This window comes from Acinonyx jubatus, chromosome C1 (genome assembly GCF_027475565.1).
Source record: "Acinonyx jubatus isolate Ajub_Pintada_27869175 chromosome C1, VMU_Ajub_asm_v1.0, whole genome shotgun sequence".
Lineage (NCBI taxonomy): Eukaryota > Metazoa > Chordata > Mammalia > Carnivora > Felidae > Acinonyx > Acinonyx jubatus.
The window spans coordinates 207,399,605-207,418,944 of record NC_069381.1 but is presented as its reverse complement, the minus strand read 5'-3'; the positions used below and the strand labels follow the sequence as shown (position 1 = coordinate 207,418,944).

The window sequence follows — 19,340 nt, the reverse complement described above, 5'->3', positions numbered from 1 at the left end:
TCAGAGAACAAAAGACAGTATCAGTGGGCAGAGAAGTAGTTATTATAGATGCCTTGCTTTGGTTTCTGCTTTGTCCTCTGCCACTGTGAAAGAAGAGCCTTGTGATGCCCGAGTCAAGGTCACCCACCTTTCTTCAAGGTGAATGGAAACCGTCTAATCAATTCAGCAACTGCAGTTCTAGCTGCATGTTAGTCAACGCCCCTGAGGACTCATAGACATTGAACCAGTCTTCCAAGGGCAAAGTTCCGATTATTGCATGAGTATTTGCAAACTGCTCTAAGCCGTGCACTCCTTCCAAGCACCATCTACTATTTATGTCTGCATTTGTGCTGCCCCTACAGGAGCTCATGCCCAGAGCTAAATCCTCCCTATTTAGCCATCTTATTAACCCGAAGGAGGAGAACCTCTAAGTGAGAATGTGGATGGCGGTTCATGCCCTTTCTTCCCCCAAATGCCCATCAAGTTGTTCTTAACAAGCAGATAGTGTATCCTAGGGATATGCTGCAAGGATGTTGTGAGTTCAGAAATCCGGAAAACCTTCCATTGATGGGAAGTAAAACGTAGTGATCTTTACAAAAACTTAGCAATGTATAACTATTGTAGTTCTTTTTTTATTTTTAATTTATTTTATATATATATAGAGAGAGAGAGAGAGAGCGAGGGTGCAAGCTGGAGAGAGGAGGAAAGGGAAAGAGAAAGAAAGTCTTAAGTAGGCTTCATGCTCAGTGCAGAGCCCAACACAGGGTTCTATCCCACAACCCCGGGATCATGACCTGAGCAAAAATCAAGAGTTGGGCACTTAACTGACTGAGCCCCCCATGCGCCCCTAACTACATAGTTCTTAAAGACTTACCCAAAGTCTTTCAATTATGTTTTCTTATTAAACCTCAAAAAGAAAAAGATGGACTCTAGGAAATCATGACCCCGAACAACTAACTGAAATCAGAAGAGTGCGTATGCTTCCAGGAATTGACCCAAACATCTGACTAAATATCCAAATAATTAATTTTATCAGTTTTATATGGGCAAATTAACTTGTTAAGAATAAGAAACTTTAATCACTATGTACACCTGAAACTGATAAAACATTGTGTGCCAACTATACTCAAATTCATTAATTAATTAATTTCAGAGGGAAAAAAGAATGCATCTCACCTCTTTGTTCTCTAAGTTTTCTTCTCCCCATCTCCATGTGAATGCCCATAGTAGAATTTTTTCTTGTGCTGTGTTTGAGCTTTAAACTACAACCATTCTCTTACTGTTGTTCTGAATTCTTTTTTAATGTTGTCACTGTTGTTTTCATACTCAGCCTATTCAGACACTTATTTAAGATGGCTAAAAAGAGGCAAACTATACAGCAGGATTAAATAAATCAGCTAAAACCCTGAAACAAAGAGAAATCCACTTTTCCTGCACTGTATTAAAAATGATAAGAGAAAGGGAAGATGAGGGGAAAAAAGGGAGAAATGGAGAGAAACGTTCACTGCGTTTATAAACAGAGGTTTCAAGGGGGACCAAGTCTTTTTTCTTATTTCATGAGTTTTTACTAACCCTGTATAAGCCTGCAGATTTTGTTGTGACTTACATGGACTTGAATACAAAGAGACTGTCTGGTTTATTGTACCACGAACGGAAAGGGGCGCTCTATGGAATCCAGGGATTTGTGAGGAGGGCCTTAGAGGTTTGCATAGAAGCCCAAAGGTACAGCGGCCATTTCTGTATCAGATCAACTACACAAAATGTGCGGGATTCTTACATCATTTTCCCCAAATGGATTCCTGCTTTCTTCTAGAAGAACTGCCACGGTTTTTCACTTACATGGCTGTTTTTGCCCTCTTTCTCAGGTTTGCTTCGTGAACCTGGATGTGAACAAGGATGCGTGCAGCACGGAGCACCTGCAGCAGGTAATGCTGGGAGCACGGACTCCCCGGGAGCTCATGACAAGGGCTGCCTACACTGACCAGACAGCTGACGTGACGTTTTCCATAAATGATGCTCATTTAGTTGGAGACTCTTCAGCTGGATGGTGTCATCACGGCCCATTCCCTGACCGTCTCCCTGCCACCTCCCACAGTTAGCCTTCCTTATGTTTGTGATGCTTGCTTTCCCAAGATAACAGGGCCGCTCTCCAAACAGGCGCTTTTTCCTGCCCACGGGGCCTGATAGTGGCTTTTTCAGCCCCCGTCTTCATCCTGTCTCAAACACCCCGCCTGAGATGATGTCTCCAAGGCTTTTCCCAACCTGCTGGATACCAACCAGCCCTTCTCTGCGGGTCTCAGGTCTGCTCCTTCCTGCTGCTTTGAGGAAACGCTTGGTCTCTAACCTTGGTTTCCCAGCCCTACATTCATCTGGGACTCGCATTTGTGCGTTCTCCAGCAGCTACATATTCCAGGCTCATCGGAGGTTGTGATGATCCCGATGTAAATCCTTGACAACGTGCAAGATGTTGAAGGACCCCTCAGTCCTTTGGAACAAGAGCTAACAAGGGGTCCTATAGGAAGAATTAATTGGTGTGAATTGATTATCCTTTCATGCCCAAAGCTGAAGATGGTTTGACCCTACTCTTTGGCATAATACGGTAGAGTAACACACTATTTGCAGCTTGACATCACAGAACAGCCGGCCTGTGATGACTGAGTTATTCCTGTAACGTTTTGGGTTTTTTTTTTAACACTTATTCATTTTTGAGACACAGAAAGACAAGTGCAATCATGGGTAGGGGCAGAGAGAGAGGGAGACACAGAATCCGAAGCAGGCTCCAGGCTGTCAGCACAGAGCCGGATGCGGGGCTCGACCTTACGAACTGCGAGATCATGACCTGAGCCGAAGTCGGAAGCTTAACCCACTGAGCCACCCAGGCGCTCTTGTTTCGTTTTGTTTTTTGTTCCCTTGCCAGTGCTGCACCTGAAGCTTCTCAAACCCAATTGCCCATACAGCTTATCCATTACAGACTTCCACAGAGCTTCCGACGTCATTCATCCGTGTAGTGCTGGAGGGATTAAAAAAAAGTGTACATATCATTTCGTTTAGGGGACTTGTGGTGCAGAGTCAAAGAGAGAGAAGGAGGGACCAAAGCAAGTTGGCATCTTAAGGACTGTGTGTTTGAAGATTTATGTGAGTGATTTGAGACAGTCTTCTTCTACAGCTAAGGGTAGAAACCCAGCATCCACTTAGCTGCCTAAACTTGTGTGAACTCATCTTCTCTGGGCCTCAGGCTACTTATGTGCAAAAATAAAAAAAGTAGTAATGGTACCTAATCAGGGTGGGGGTGTTGTGGGGATTAAATGTACTAAAATGTAACATGTGTGCAGAGTTTAGCACAGTGCCTGGTACATAGAGCAAAATTAATGTTAGAAATTATTTTATTATTGATATGATTATTGACTTTGTTAAAACAAATGATGATTAGACAAGTCTCTCATTCCAAGTTTTAAAGGAAAGAAGAAACCCCTACTATGCATACCTGTGGTGTGACAGTAATTATTAAATGTCTACTTTGGCATATTTAGAAGCAAAGAGTTTTTAAAGCTTTAAGTAATTTCCTATTCCAGTGTAAACCTTCAAGTTTCAGCTTCACACTTCGTCTAGTAATAATCTTAGTAGATTAAGTAATCTATCATTGGTGCATTTATTCAGGTATATTATTTTTGCAAGTAAGTAGTTTGGGGGTAGTGTTTTGGAGGCGAAAAGAAATCATCTAAACTAATAAAGATTCTTCCTCTACAGAAATTGGTCAACGTTTCACCAGATCTTCCAAAACTTATCAGCTCCATGAATGTCCAGCAGCCAAAAGAAAATGAAATTGTTCTTCTAAGTGGGTTAACATCCGGAAATCTCCAGGCAGATTTTGAAGTTTCACAGGTAAGGGATGTAAACTCTTGATAAAATATTCATCAGAGATAAGTTATCTACGGTCAGCTCTTGGCACAAGTCAGTACGGACTTCAAATAGATGCCACATTTAAGCTTCCATAGCCTAGGACTCAAAAATTTCTTTGCAATCAAAAGCAGTCTTTATCTGTGTTTCTTCTAAATATGCCACTCAGAGTTTGACAGAGCTTCCCTTACCTCAACTCCGACCATTTATTATATTCTCAAGTTCATGTTGTTAAGTTGTACTTAAACTAGAGCAGACATGCTGGGAATTGACAGCTTAGCTTGGTTTTCTACAAATCCATTAGATTGTCAAAAATAGACTCATCTTGGGGCACCTGGGTGGCTCAGTCAGTTAAGCGTCCGTCTTTTGATTTTGGCTCAGGTCACGATCTCACAGTTGGGAGACGGAGTGCCATGTCGGGCTCCACGCTGACAGCTTGGAGCCTGCTAGAGATTCTCTCTCTTCATCTCTCTCTCTCTCTGCCCCTCCTTCACTCATGCTCTCACTGTCTCTCAAAAGAAACATTAAAAAAAAATAGATTCATCTTCTGTTTCACATATAATATGAAAATTCTAATTCGTACTATATGGTCCCAGCATCCCAACATTTCTTCTTTCTGGATGTTATTTATTTCTTAGGATATACCAAATGAGTCATGGTAATAAATACAGGATTGCAGCCCCGTGGGTGGAATGTGAGTTTCCTAGACTTAAAGAGTAAAATTCCTAGAGGAAATGAATGTTACTAAAAATAAAGCAGGAATTAAAATGCTATTTTTCTCATTCAGTGTACTGATGTTCATTATTATTAGAGAAATCATTATAACATTCTTTACTTGAAGACAAATTTTTTAAATTATAAATTGTTCAATTTACAAATATATATGTACACATATGTATATATGTGTATATATATATATACATATACATATATATATATATATATTTATGTAATGATTTCTAGAGGCACATCATATTGAAGATTGTTGATTTTTCCCAAATAAGATATGCTGATAGTGACACATAACACCACTACGGATTAAAATGGTGAACATTTGCTTTCCTCCAAATTGTTCTTTCTTGGGTTTTAGTTTTGCTGGAAAATTTTAAAATACTCTTTTACTCTTCAGTCCTTTGAAATACCAAAAAACTCGGAAACGTACCCACTATTTCTAGCATCTACCCCGGATGCTTCGTAAAAATCTGCACACAGCCTATTACAATTTGGTAATTAAGACTAGGGGCGCCTGGGTGGCGCAGTCGGTTAAGCGTCCGACTTCAGCTCAGGTCACGATCTCGCGGTCCGTGAGTTCGAGCCCCACGTCAGGCTCTGGGCTGATGGCTCAGAGCCTGGAGCCTGTTTCCGATTCTGTGTCTCCCTCTCTCTCTGCCCCTCCCCCGTTCATGCTCTGTCTCTCTCTGTCCCAAAAATAAATAAACGTTGAAAAAAAAATTTTTTTTAAAAAAAGACTAGAACCAAACTTCTCCGTCTGTCTCATAATTTATATTCTTAGTGAGAAAATTAATCATCTGGAAAGAGAAAACAGAAATGGCCCTAAGTGCCTTCTCTTTATATTGAGCAAAACTATGATGACCAAAAGTAATTTCCAAAACTGAGTTTTAAAAGTATTTCTGTACCAAGCTTGTTAGGATTTCTAATTAAACATGACAGAAAATTGGCTCATGCATGAAAAGAATGTAACTAAAAAAACTAGTGGGTAGATGGGGCGCCTGGGTGGATCAGTTGGTTGAGTGTCCAGCTTCGGCTCAGGTCATGATCTCACAGTTCGTGAGTTCAAGCCCCATGTCGGGCTCTGTGCTGACAGCTCAGAGCCTGGAACCTGCTTCAGTTGCTGTGTCTCCGTCTTTCTCTGCCCCATCCCCAGTCATGCTCTGTCTCTCTCTGTCTTAAAAATAAATAAAACATTTAAAAAGAAAAAACTAATGATAGATTATTATAGGGACTTGAACAGTGCCATCAGGACATGAATTTCCCCTTGTGACCTCTTTCCGGCTTTCTCTCTCTTTAATGTTTATCAGTCTTTTCCCATAAGAAGCCCATTCCCTTTGGGTTCAAGTTGAGCAAGAGTGAATGTCCCCCCCCAGGTGCCTAATAGTAAAAGTCTAATTGTGTTCTATTGGCTCTCATGTGTCATGTGCCTATCTCTCAACCACTCGCTATGGCCTGAGGATTGCAGTGTTCAGATTGGCCAGGCTGGGTCACGTGATCACCTCAGAGGGTTTAGGTGAATTAACTCCATGGAAATCACTGGCATTATGGGTGAGCCAGAAAATGATGCTTCACAGGCTATGAGAAACAGAAGAAGATTGAGTGATGTTGGGTCACAAAAACAACACAGATACTAATTGGGGTTAGGGAAAGTTAAATTATCAGGATTTATTAAATGTCATCCATCAAAAGCATGCTTAAAATTCTGCATATTTGTTCCTAGGAGTCGTCAAGAATTGTCTGTGAGCTATAACACTCTTAAATGTTTCCTACTTCCCTCTTCTAAAAGTCCTCATCACTTCCTATATATCACTTCACCCTTCTGCCATCTCCCAAAGGCCTACATCGTTTTTCAGATACCACAATCCATGTGTTTTAATAAATTAGCAATGTTGGGGCAGCATATCAATAATGAATCCCATCTTAGCCAACCATAGCCGGTACCTAATTCTTTAGGGATAGTCTCAATTTGGCTGCCTCGCCTCAAGAAATTCAGTTACCTGTTGATTCCTAAGTAAACATGGAGATATTGGCAGAGGCAGCATGAGCTGGGTTAATGGGGGGAGTCTAAGGGCAGTCCCAAGGGCATAGCTATTGTTCCCACTGACCCTGTGAAGAAGGCAATAAACGAGCTACTTGGCACCTTTGACCCTGGAAATTACAATGCCAAAGATGTTCAGTGGTGATGATAACAAATTACCTCACTTCTCTCAACTGTAATTTCCTATTCTATAACATGGAGATTTAAAAAAATACCTTTTCTCCATTCTCAGAGACTAGTCACAGCGATTTTCATAAAATAACATGAAGGCACCTTGGGAAGGACTATTCAAATGCAAATTGTATTTTCTCTCCATGTCCAAAAAGTTGCAGGAAGGTGAAGTAGAAAGAAAATTTCATTTAAAGCAAAATAAGGTACCAGGGTGGAGTACTGTATACACCAGGAGTAATCATCCATTCTCCTTTGGGGAAGAGAAGTGTAATATTGTTGCAAGGGATTGTGTACAGAGTGCCTTTTCTGCCTCCTGAGGAGTTTTGTTATCTTCTCATAGATGATTATGAAATGATTGTTCAATGTCTTCATCTTTCCACCTCAGCAAATGACTCACATGCTTTTTTATATTGCTATGTTATTTTACAATTGTACAACTGGAAAAAATGTAAGAAAATATTTATCAAATACTTTATTCCTTCATTCAACAAATAGTTACTATGCACCTGGAAAAGTGCAAAGCATGGGGGTTAAGGATACAGTGGTAAATGAGTCGGACATCTTGCTCTCAAAGAGCAACTTACTTAGTCTGGCATTCTCTCAGATGTTATTTCTTTTGGATACAATTAAATGTATATAAACACATTGCACAACTGTCCATGTACCTGCGTCTCAAAAGACTAATGAATACATACCAGCCAGCAACAAATAAGAAATTGCCACAACAGGCACATTTTCCTTCCTCAGGCCATCCTTAAGAGCCTTAGGATAAGACTCTAAAAAATCTTAAAGAAAATCATCATGCCCATGGTCAAGTAAAATACTAAGTGGAAAGTACAAGTAAAAGCAATTATTTTCCTACAGAAGAAAATTTTTCTGAGATGCTTATTACGTACAATAATAAGATCTACTCCTCCTGTGGCTGACCTTTCTATGAGATGAACACATAATTTTACTGAGCATGTGTGCGTTTGAGGAGGTCCAGGTGCAAACCACCCTTCTTTCCAGCTTTCACATTTTTGGTTAATATTGGAGTTTTGCTGACTGGGCCAGGAAGTCATGGGGAGAATTGGAAAGGACACAGGAATCCAACAGATCTGGATTGCAGTGCTGGCTTTCCACTTTATATTGGTGTAGACTTGAAAGGACCAGTAAGTCTTTCTGTGCCTGATTTCTCCTCTATAAAAGAGCAAAGACATCACCAGCCTCACAGAAATATTGTTTGCGTTGAAGGTAACAAGATATTCAAAACACTTAATAGACTACAATAAAATTATATAATAATACCTGCCATTATTTTGCAGGTTATAGTGTTTGGTCTTCATTTCCCTAAGACTCTCAGGATGTTTATTTACTTGCAAGAAGCTTGTTAAGAAAATATGTTTTCTTTCTAGGAGTGCAATAGCCATGGAACATTGCACTTTTAATACAAGTCTTTCTCTACATTTGTTTTGAGGTGTTATTTAACTGTTCATTAATATCTCTTTTGGTTCCTGCAACAACATATAAAACCTTATGTCATATGTATTTAATCTGAATGATATGAAATGGCCAATACGCAGCCATTTTTACCTACAAATAACTTCATTTGGTTCCACTTTGTAATTATTTTTATTCATGCCTTATCCACCGGCAATATATTGTGTCCCACCCCCCTGGGGAATTATCTAATTCATGTTTGTACCTACCAGCATACCTTGCATGTAATACACACCCAAAAAGTATGTTATAAATTTCAAGTTAGTGTATTATGTCTGAATTCAGTGGAAATAAAATTAATCACGCCAGCTACCGTTAACTCTACAACAATTGTTCCTCATTATTGCGGGGGATCTCAGACCCTTTGTGACTTCCATAAAAGCTACAGACCATTACTTCTCAAATGTTAAGGCATGTAGGAATCACCAAAAGAGTTCTGGGAAATGCAGATTCTGATTTAGTACCTCCGAGGTAGGTCCTGAGATTATACACATCTAATAAACTGCCAAACCACGCCAAGGCTGCTGGCCTACATACAACCCACACTTTGAAAAGTAAGGTCAGAGCGCACCTGGGTGGCTCAGTCAGTTAAGCATCTGGCTCTTGATTTGGGCTCAGGTCATGATCTCACAGTTCATTGGATCAAGCCCTTCATCAGGCTCTGAACTGACAGTGCAAACTATGCTTGGAATTCTCTCTCCCTCTCTCTCTGCCCCTTCTCCTCTCTCTCTCTCTCTCTCTCTCTCTCTGAAAGCAAATAAACTCTAAAAAAAAATAAGGTTATGACCCCCCTTCTTTGAAAAACAGACCTAATTGCATAAACACATAGATCAGTTCCATTTCTGAGCCTCCTGGACCCCTTGGAGAATGGTTGGATTTTTCATTTTGCAATCATCTGTTCTAGAATTACTCTAATTATAATATTCAACCAAAAAGACTGAAAAATATATACTACTTTCAGAAATACAATATGGATGTCGGTGTACATGTATTTCTCTGTGTGTGCACACACTTACCCCTCACACACACATGTATCCACGTTCAAGAATTCCAAAATGACAAAATTAACTCTGATCCTAGAAAGCACATGATTTAAATGATCCTTTCTGTAAGACAAACATTTGGACATAAAATATTTCCCCCAAACATTTCAGATTCCACTGAGATATAAATTTATTTAGCTTCCTCCCGCCCACTAACTCTTGTTTCCATTCAAAGAACTTTCTGTTGAAAATTACTATAAATGAACATATTGTTCCTTTTAAAAAAACAAAAATCCTGATGCACAACGTATGTTTGCAATTTACTAGTAACCTGCGCACAAGCAATTGAAACTTTTATTCCTCTTCTAATGAACACCAAGATGAATAGTGAAAATGTGTAGTGGCGAATAGGGACATGGTCTGTAACGCTAGAAGAGAACAAAATTAACAGGTCTCACCGGGACACCATCCAATGATTTGAGCCTCCTTATCACTGTTTTCCTCACATGCTGGCCTTTTAGAGATAATTAGTGCACTTCCAATGGGTTACTTCATATCTCACTGTATCTGCCTCTTCAGATGAGCCATACACATTATAAATTCTAACTGTAGATAATGGCTAGAACATCACCAAGGCAGAAAAAGACACCGGCCTGAGAAACGGGAACTCAGTTTAACCAAGAAGGGTGCCCAAGACAGTCTTAACATTCCCCTCAGCTTGACCAGACTTCAGACAGGCTTCTTCCTGATAGGCACTGACTGCCCATTTCTTAGAACATTCACTTTAGAAAACTCGTTATGAATTATTTCTCTGTCCCTTTGAGATGGAAATCATTTTGAAAAGTCTCATGCCTGTTTTACAACCCAGGAGTGTCCTTTTCAAAGACCGGGGGACCGTCTCTGAAATAAGATCATCAAACAGGATAGTGTCCCTTTCTCGGTGGAAGGATGGGAGCCTAACGTTAGTAGGATCCTTCCTCCAATTTGCAAAACTACCTCTTGCCATGCAGATACAAGTACACTTACTTTTCCTTTGGATAAAGCCAGTTAGCAAGCACAGATGGCCTGCGGGCCTCCGACACCAGCTCTTAAAAACTCTATTGCCTCTTGTTTCAGTGCAGTTGGGGTCCAACTCAGTTCTGGCCCTTCTTTTCCTATTTTAAGAGCTCTGAAGAAAGTCTTCCTTAACCTGTTTAACTTTGCCCAGTGCAATTTTTGCTTTGATAGGAGAGAGCAAAAATATGTGATACAGCTGGTCTATTTTCCCCTAAGGCAGACTTTCTCCTAGGTACCCTGTGTTCCCAAATATCACTTGAATTTTTTTTTCAAGCAATCCGTCAATCTCAGCCCAGAAGATAGGCCAAGTATTTTAAATGTCCCCTACTCTTTATAACAAGGAAGCTTAGTAGAAGAAGAAAGGTCAGAAGCAATGGTTTTTTTTTTTTATTTTGTCTTTCAATAAATGCGTTTTTCTCTCTCTACTTTCAGTGTCCTTGGCTGCCAGATATCTGCTTGGTCCAGTGTGCGAGAGGGAACAGGGCAAACAGTACCAACTGCATCATCTTTGAAATCAACAAATTTTTGATCGGTCTGGAACTGGTGCAGGAACGGCAGCTCCAGCTGGAAACAAACATCCTGAAGGTGGAAGATGACACAAACTGTTCCCTGTCTTCAATTGAAGAAGACTTTCTCACCGCATCGGAGCACCTGGAGGAGGAAACTGAGGGGGAAGAATACAGGAATGGTGAGAAGTTCCCGAGAAAACACATGCGCATCCTGAAATTAGTCACCCTGGGAAAATGAGCGCCATTCCAGGAGAGTTTCAGGCCACATCAGTTTGGCTGACACATCGCCATCATCACTTACTGAGTTTAGGGAGGGAAGGAGAGGATAAGGGAACACTAGTGAGGATGCTGACTAATGCACTCAGATCTAATGGTTGGGTGACTCTGTCTTCCTGAAGATGCCTTGGGGATGCTGAGGACATCCTCCCACCCGCCAGGAGACAAAGACTATCACAGGGAGGAAAGTTATCTGCCCGAAGACTTCCATAAAGCTACCTATTAAAGTTGAGCCCACTTAAACTGGCCTGAATCCTAGCACCGCCTCTTTGAGGCTGTGAAGCCTGAGCTGATTACCTAGTCCTTTGGAGCCCCAGTTTCTTCATCCATTACTTGGGAGGACAATAGTGCCTCTAACACTGTTACAGTTACGCTATGTAGCTACATATATCTATGATACTTGCCTGTAATTATGGGAAGGACAGAAGGAAGTAACCCGGGAGAGTACTTAGCACTCATTTATTCATGGTTTTGATTGACTGATCAATACAGTCCGGTCAACAAGGTGTTCCTCTTCCCCACCCTTAGCCACCGAAGAAGGGATATCCCAGATGCTGTTGACACTCTCTGGGACAAGTCCTACCCAAACTTGAGAGCAGATGTTTGCAACAAGGCTTGCTATGGAGGTTGCTGTAGACATCCTTCCTCCTCCTTCTGTATGCACTGGGAAGCTCTAAAATGCAACTGTTTGGGGTCCTTTTCCGGTGGAGAAAGGTGACCAGCACTTGTCTCCCCACTGCCTTCTTCTCCCACTCTAGCGCTTACATTCATATCCCACGTTGAGAGCCATTTTGTCGAGCGGGGTTCCATACCGAAACTCAGAAACCTTTGCAGATACATTTGTCTTGAAGGAACACTCTAAATGTTGTTCTTGGGGGGCGGAAGGCAAGGGGGAAACTGATGCTTTAAGGCATTTTTAGAAAGTGGTTGTTATTTTGGACTCATGAGATCCTGCCATCCAAAAAGTAATAGTGGGCCCTCGTTTTGTCTTCACCAGGTTATGAAAATATAAATGCCTCCGCTCATGTTTTGGAAAGTAAAAAACCAAAGGAAGTCACTCAGGAGGAATGGAATGACAACAAGAAAAAGTTGCTTTATCCTTCGGAAGACAAATGCATTAGCAGATCTCATACCACATTGATTAAAGCAGAAGGATCTCTGGAAAAAGTAGAAGGCACCATTTTACAGAGCCTCGATTCATCAGCCGAGCCATCAGAGTGGACAGGCAAAGCTGTGCAGAATGAGAAGCCAGCCAGAAATTACTATTACTCAGAAAGTTATAAAGGGCATGTGGAAAAGTCACAGGCACCATATATTCCAGGGGATGTTCATTTCCCTGGGATGGTTAAGAAAGGTGGGCCTTCCGTGCACGGTACCCTCACTGAGCACGGCAGCAGCTTAGACCCAGGGGACCCTGAAGACGGCACAAACTCTCTTCCTCCCCACCAAGATGGAGAAGTCACCGCTGGGGAGTATGCCACAAATTTAGCAGAATCCGTGCTACAGGATGCGTTTATTCGGTTATCTCAGTCGCAGCCTATGCCACCCCAGGAATCTGCAGTCGGTGTTTCTGTAGGGAGCGCTCTGCTACCCAGTGGCTGTTCCACAAAAGGTATGGTGGTCCCGCGGTCATGGAATGAGCTCCCCAAAATCGTCATCGTTCAGAGTCCAGATGGCAGCGATGCTGCCCCTGAGGCAGGCATCTCCTCCTGGCCTGAGATGGAAGTCTCTGTTGAAACCTCAGGGGTCCTCTCTGGAGAGAACTCCGGCAGACACCCTCAGAGCGCTCTGGAAGTTGCGTTAGCTTGCGCGGCCACTGTGATTGGAACTATTTCCAGTCCACAGGCCACAGAGAGACTTAAAATGGAGCAAGAATCTTTGGTTTCACCCTGTCCACTGGGAGGCAGTGACCACCTGCAAAGTCAAATATCCCAAGTCCTCAAGGACCCTTCTGTCAGCGAATACTCCTTTCCATCTGCCTTGTGTGGCATGACGCAGGTGGCGAGCGCCATTGCCGTTTGTGGCCTCGGCGAATCGGAAGAGGCGAAGGCTCCGAGTGGCCTCTCGTGTGCAACTGAGGCTCGTAGAGCAGTCCCCCCACTCTGCGGTTTGGCGACAGGGAGCAGCATGGAGCTGGGAAGCGAGGCCATCGCACAGGTATTACTCCAGGAGGCTGCGCTGGTTTTAACAAGGCCCGACCCCCACAGCAGCATCGGAGACCTCATGGAATCAGTGAGCGGGAGAATCCTAGAAACGGCTTCAGAGCCTCAGACCCTGTGCTCAGAAAACGTCCTCAGGAATGAGCTGGCACAGACCCTCTCCAATGTTATTCTGGAGCATTCCATTGATGAAGCTCTCCAGAGAAACAGAACAATTGATCCCAATGTTAGCAGACATTCATCTGAGACTCTTGAGACCTTGATGGAAAGTACAAACCAACTGCTCTTCAGTGTGATATGCTTCACATTCAAGAAGATGAGGCATTTTGTACAGCTTGGTGAATGGCCCACTGTCCTTGCTAAGGAGACCATCAGATGGAGGGAAACGGACTTAGGCTGCCAGCCACCTGATCAGACTGCTAGTCTAGCGTGGACAAGAGCCACCGAACATTCCAGCGGCCAGCCACTTGGTGGCAATCCACAGAGTACCAGTCTTGTTACCAATGATCTTCTAGATGACATTTATCTGAAGCAAGATAGGAGGGGCCCAGCAAAGCCAGGCCTCTTCAAGAATCCCACGCTGCAGTCTGAATTGCCCTGTAGTCCCAGGGGGCCAGATTCTTCACCTGCTAAAACACCCCCCAAGGAAATAGATCTAAAAGGAACAGTGGGAGAAGATCCAGACAAGCCTCATCAGACACCCAGTTACAATGAGAATGAGTTCAGAGCCTCTTCAGAGAGAGAGAGGACGCTGACAGTGGGCAAGTACAGCAGAGGTTCCCAGGATGCCAAGGACAGTGTCAGTATAAACGCCCAGGAGAAGTATAATCATACCTCACGTCTGAACAGTGAAATTCAAGTTAACCTGTCTTTGTTAGGGAATGACTTCCCCCTTCCTGCTCAATCCACGCTACAGGCAAAACATGCAGACCTATACTGCATTACAGACTTTGCGGAAGAATTAGCAGAGATGATTGTCTCCATGGCAACCGAAATCGCAGCAATTTGCCTTGACAACTCCAATGGAAAACAACCCTGGTTTTGTGCATGGAAAAGAGGGAATGAGTTTCTGGTTACCCCGAACGTATCCTGCCGATCCTTGAAGAGGAAGAAGGAAAGCCAGACCAGCGGGGCCACAGTGAGGAAGCACAAACCACCACGGCTCAGCGAGATCAAGAGGAAAACGGATGAGCACCCGGAGCTTAAAGAGAAGCTGATGAACAGGGTGGTGGACGAGTCCGTGAACCTTGAGGACATCCCGGACTCGGTCAGTGTTTTTGCAGACGAAGTGGCAGCCAAGATCATGAACCTAACAGAGTTCTCCGTGGTGGACGGCGTCTGGCAAGCCCAGAGCTATCCCCGGAACCGGTTACTCAGTGGAGACAGGTGGAACCGGCTGCAGGCTTCCAGCTGTGAAAGCATTCCAGAGGAGGACTCCAACGCCAGGGCCTACGTAAATAGCCTGGGTTTCATGAGTACCCTAAGTCAGCCAGTTAGCAGGGCCAGCTCTGTCTCCAAGCAGTCCAGCTGCGAGAGCATCACTGAGGAGTTTTCCAGGTTCATGGTGAACCAGATGGAAAATGAAGGAAGAGGGTTTGAGTTATTGCTGGATTACTATGCAGGCAAGAATGCCAGCAGCATCCTGAACTCAGCCGTGCAACAGGCGTGCCGTAAAAATGAGCACCTCAGCGTGAGGCCAAGCTGTCCCTCTAAACAGTCCAGCACCGAGAGCATAACAGAGGAATTCTACAGGTACATGCTGAGGGACATCGAAAGAGAAAACAAGGACAGCACGTCCTCCAGACGAAGCAGCCAGGATTGGACAGTTGGCCTACTGTCACCTTCTCTGCGATCCCCCTTGTGTTACAGACAGTCATCCATGCCAGATAGCAGACCCCTGGGTGCCAGGCTAACGGTGAACGCGCCCATCAAAGCCAGCTCCTTAGATGGCTTTACTCAAAACAGCCAGCAAGATTTCCTAAGTGTACATCCGGTCAGTCGCACTTCCTCATCCGGTCTCTGCAAATCTGACTCTTGCTTGTATCGGAGAGGTGGAACCGACCAGATCACCAACATGTTAATTCACGAGACGTGGGCAAACTCCATCAAGGCCCTCATGCGAAAGAACAAAATTATAGCGGATGATGCTGAGGCAGCTGAGCCCGTTCCTGGTGGCTCTCCCAGGCAAACGGAGAGATGTGCAAACAGATCATCTTCGAGCAGGGCGCAAAGTGGGCCCGCTCTTCTGGCGCAGGAGTCCATTGATAACCCGAGGAAAGACTCCATTACCGAAAGCAAGCATCCCCCAGTGTCAGCTCGGAGCAAAGCTTTTCCTCTTACAAACCACAATGGTTTAGATTCTGAAAAGGAAACGTCTTCATGCCATGGGTCTGTCCCTGTAAGCCACACCAGGCGGTCCCTGTGCGCCAGGGATGTACCTTTAATTCAAATTGAAACAGATCAGAGAGAAGAGTGTGTTGGAGAACCTGAACACTTCTCTTCCAAAAGCAGCCCCCTAGAGGAAGCAGAGGAGCATTTGAAAGATGGAAAAGTCCCCCATGTGGCGAGGGATGGAGACGCTGCCGAGAGTGCCTGCCAAAACCCCAGGTGAGTGAATGACCTCTTAGACTAGATAGGGTGCACGGGACTGGACTTTGCATCTCCCTTAATATTTAGTCTAAATCGGAGGGACTTTATTGATGCAGGAACTGAATTCTGAGACAATAAGTGACCTCTCTGGGTTAATATGCACTTATAATAGAAATTTGGAAGTAATTAAAAAAAATTTTTTAATGTTTAGTTTTGAGAGAGAGAGAGAGAGAGAGACTCTGAGTGGGCGAAGAGCAGAGAGAGGGAGACACAGAATTGGAAGCAGGCTCCAGGCTCTGAGTTGTCAGTACAGAGCCTGACACGGGGCTTAAACTGACCAGCTGTGAGATCATGACCTGAGCCGAAGTCGGACGCTTAACCGACTAAGCCACGCAGGCGACCCTGGAAGTAATTTTTTTTAAACTTCAAAAACAAATTGAATTCATCTATATAATAGGAGAATGAAAGTTTCGTTTTCCACATTAAAATTAATCTCCCATACTGTTACCTTTTAAAATTCAGTCATAAAAATTTTCAAACAAAAAAGAAAGTTATGTCAACTTATCCACTTGAAAAAAGTTAAATTTAAATACGTTTTAATATTAGAATCTGACATTAAACATTTTAGTATCATGTTTCTCTACCGTGTCTCCTTTCAAGTTTCTCTATTTTGTTTTGTTCTAAAGATCTTTGCAAGGACACCTTGTCCCACAAATACTGGATCTTTAGATGCATGGTATAATCATGGCAGTTTAAGTGCAAGGCAACATTGGAGTTTTGTTATTTCAGTAGTTCTTTTCTAGAAGATTGTAATGTAAGTGGCAATGCATTCTGAATTTGAGACAAAGGAATTCTTTCTTTCCAAGTGCTTAAGGAAGTCAATCCTCTTACAATTCCCAGTTTTTGTAGAAAATTCATAACTATTCTTGAATATGGGACCATTGTATCATTTAAACAAATTATTATTGAAGTTTAGTTGACCTACAATATTATATTAATTTCAGGTGTGCAACACAGTTCAGCTACACGTTACTCAGTGTTTGCCACAAGTGTGGTCACCCTCTGTCACCATACGTCACAATTACACTATTATTGACAATAATCCCTATGCTGTAGTTTTCATCTCCATGACTTATGCATTTAATACCGTTGCCTCATTTTAAAATGTTTTTTTGTCTCTAAAGTTAAATAAGACAGAAAAAAAAAAACAAATTAAGCTGAGTAGCCTTGGAAAACGTAAGTTAGAGAAATAGCCTACGTCTTTTCAGAGACCTATGCCTGTTGTACAAACAGCCTGGTATTTTAAAATGTTTAGGTGCAATAAACAAGTTGAACACAGCTTTCATCAAATTTCAGCTGCTCTGGGAAATCTCTAATACTTTCCCCCCGTCCTCAGAAGGGATCCGTCCTCAGGTGCCGGGACTCCCTATGATTATGGCATCATTACAAGGTGTAGGTGATGGTGGTCAAGGTGCACCTATTTCCTTCTTCGCCTCTTAGTGCTGAGAACTTAACTTTCCGATTGAATAAAATCCTAGGAGAATTCAAGAGAAGGAAAGCATGAAAACCCACAAGCAAAAGAGTGTAATGAAATACAGACCAAGCAGACCAAAACAAGTTCATATATATCAGTAATTCTCCAGCTCTAGACAATACTTACCAAAGTCTTATAGGAGTACCCTACCTCACTTTAGATCAAAGAATTGAAGAAACAAAAGGGCCAATGTGTAATTCTTTAGAATTCCCTTAAGGTGAGATATACGAACATGGAAAAGTCTTATTTTAGATTCCACGTATCTGACTTTGAATCTTCTTTGCCATCGTCATAAACCAGCTGCGATTTTTAGCTGAAGAAAGTTACCTAGTGAGGAAACATTTGTGAACTAGTAGTTCAACAAGATGCATGGTTTCAGGCTCAAACCAAATAGTGATTGTCAATGAAGTTAAGTAACATTCATTATACATTGTTGAGCGAAAGGTCACTAACCTTAAGCTTAAAAGAGGTACAACCTGGGGACTTTCAAACTGTTTGGGAAATATGTATGAATAAGGCCTCCAACTGATTTAGGTTTGGATTCCATATAATGACTCAAGCACATATTCTCTCAACTCATGGTATGGATTTCTGATTTGGTTTTCCAAGAACAAAAGAAATGAAAATGTAGAGCCATCATCCTTAGAAATTCAAGAGCTGAATCTGCTTCCAAAACATAGGGACGTCAAATATATTTTTCTTTGTGAAGCAATATGAAGAATTGTTATAGAACATGAACTCTACTGACTAACCTGGTAACAGTGTCACTTTGAGCAAGTTCCCTAATCTCTCTACGGCAGTTTAGGTGAGTAAGCTATAGGAATAAAGCTCTTAACTCAGTGCCTAACCCATTAGAAGTACTCAATAAACGTTCCCTTTATGGTTGTTGTTGTTCAGGGTTAGGGTGTATGATTGCCTTTATTTCAAGAGATTTTTTTTTCCCACGAGAAACCTGTTGTGAACAGTGTGAACTTTTTGTTAAAGCGGAATTACTATGATTTACAAGGGGGGAAATTCATTCTATTTGGATCACATTTTCTAAGCTCAGGGTTGTTATTAGGGGATTTGATATGTCAAAATAGAGAGCTGAACTCCCTGTGAAAGAGTTCCTACCTACACACAGAGCAAAGGACGTGACACAACACTTGATTCTGTCTGGTCATGGCGAGGTATCATGTCCTAAAAATGTTTTTAGGCTACTTTCTGAAGGACATTTTCATAACTCTGCTAAAAATGATACAAAGGCTCAACATACTGAAATAAAATTCACTTTCTTACTTTTTTATTTGAAAAACAGAGTTAACAGTTTCGGAATTCATAATGGAAGCCATGTCCAAATGAAAATACTTGTTGGGTTTGAAGCTGCCACATTTGTCCAGATACCTGAATAGTCCCTCAGTCATAAAGAATGTAAATAATTTAGGACAGCCCGATTCTTGATTTCTGGGAAAATGGTATCGTACTGGTGGGCAGCGATGTCTTCTTAATTCAGCTGCCCCCTCTGAGGTTATTGAAGAGCAATGATCTAACTTTTCGATAATTTGGGATCACAAGGCAGAAACACCAAGCTAAGAATCCCGAGCATTCACATGTTGCCTTCGTTGGCATAATCTGATGTTTTCAGGAATATATTTTGTGTTGTGTTTTTATTTACATTGGCTTCAAGAAAACAGTTATTCATCCACCAAGCATGTACATGCACATTCTGTGGCACACGCTGCCCTTGAGGTGAAACACACAGTAGAAAGTAGAGATTTAGTACCTGCTGTCATGGGTCCTACACACCAGTGGGAGAGACAGAAAACATGCATGGAAAGAACCCTTTGGCAAAAGATCATTACGGCGTGTTATGAGAGAAAGATAAAGAGAGTAATGTGGCGGAGAGCAACTGGTTGGGCGAAGTGGTTACTTAAGATATAATGTGGGCATTTGGATGAG

General features: G+C 42.4%; 1 protein-coding gene across 3 annotated transcripts in view; it reads left to right on the top strand.

The window, feature by feature from the left end:
- SPHKAP (SPHK1 interactor, AKAP domain containing) overlaps positions 1 to 19,340 on the top strand; it is a 159,952-nt gene that overhangs the window by 116,012 nt on the left and 24,600 nt on the right. For all 3 annotated transcript variants that reach the window (XM_027048610.2, XM_027048603.2, XM_027048619.2), the window contains exons 4-7: positions 1,845 to 1,904; positions 3,727 to 3,861; positions 10,768 to 11,023; positions 12,118 to 15,886. In XM_027048610.2, coding sequence (XP_026904411.1) covers positions 1,845 to 1,904; positions 3,727 to 3,861; positions 10,768 to 11,023; positions 12,118 to 15,886 — 4,220 coding nt within the window. The remainder of the gene's footprint in view (positions 1 to 1,844; positions 1,905 to 3,726; positions 3,862 to 10,767; positions 11,024 to 12,117; positions 15,887 to 19,340) is intronic.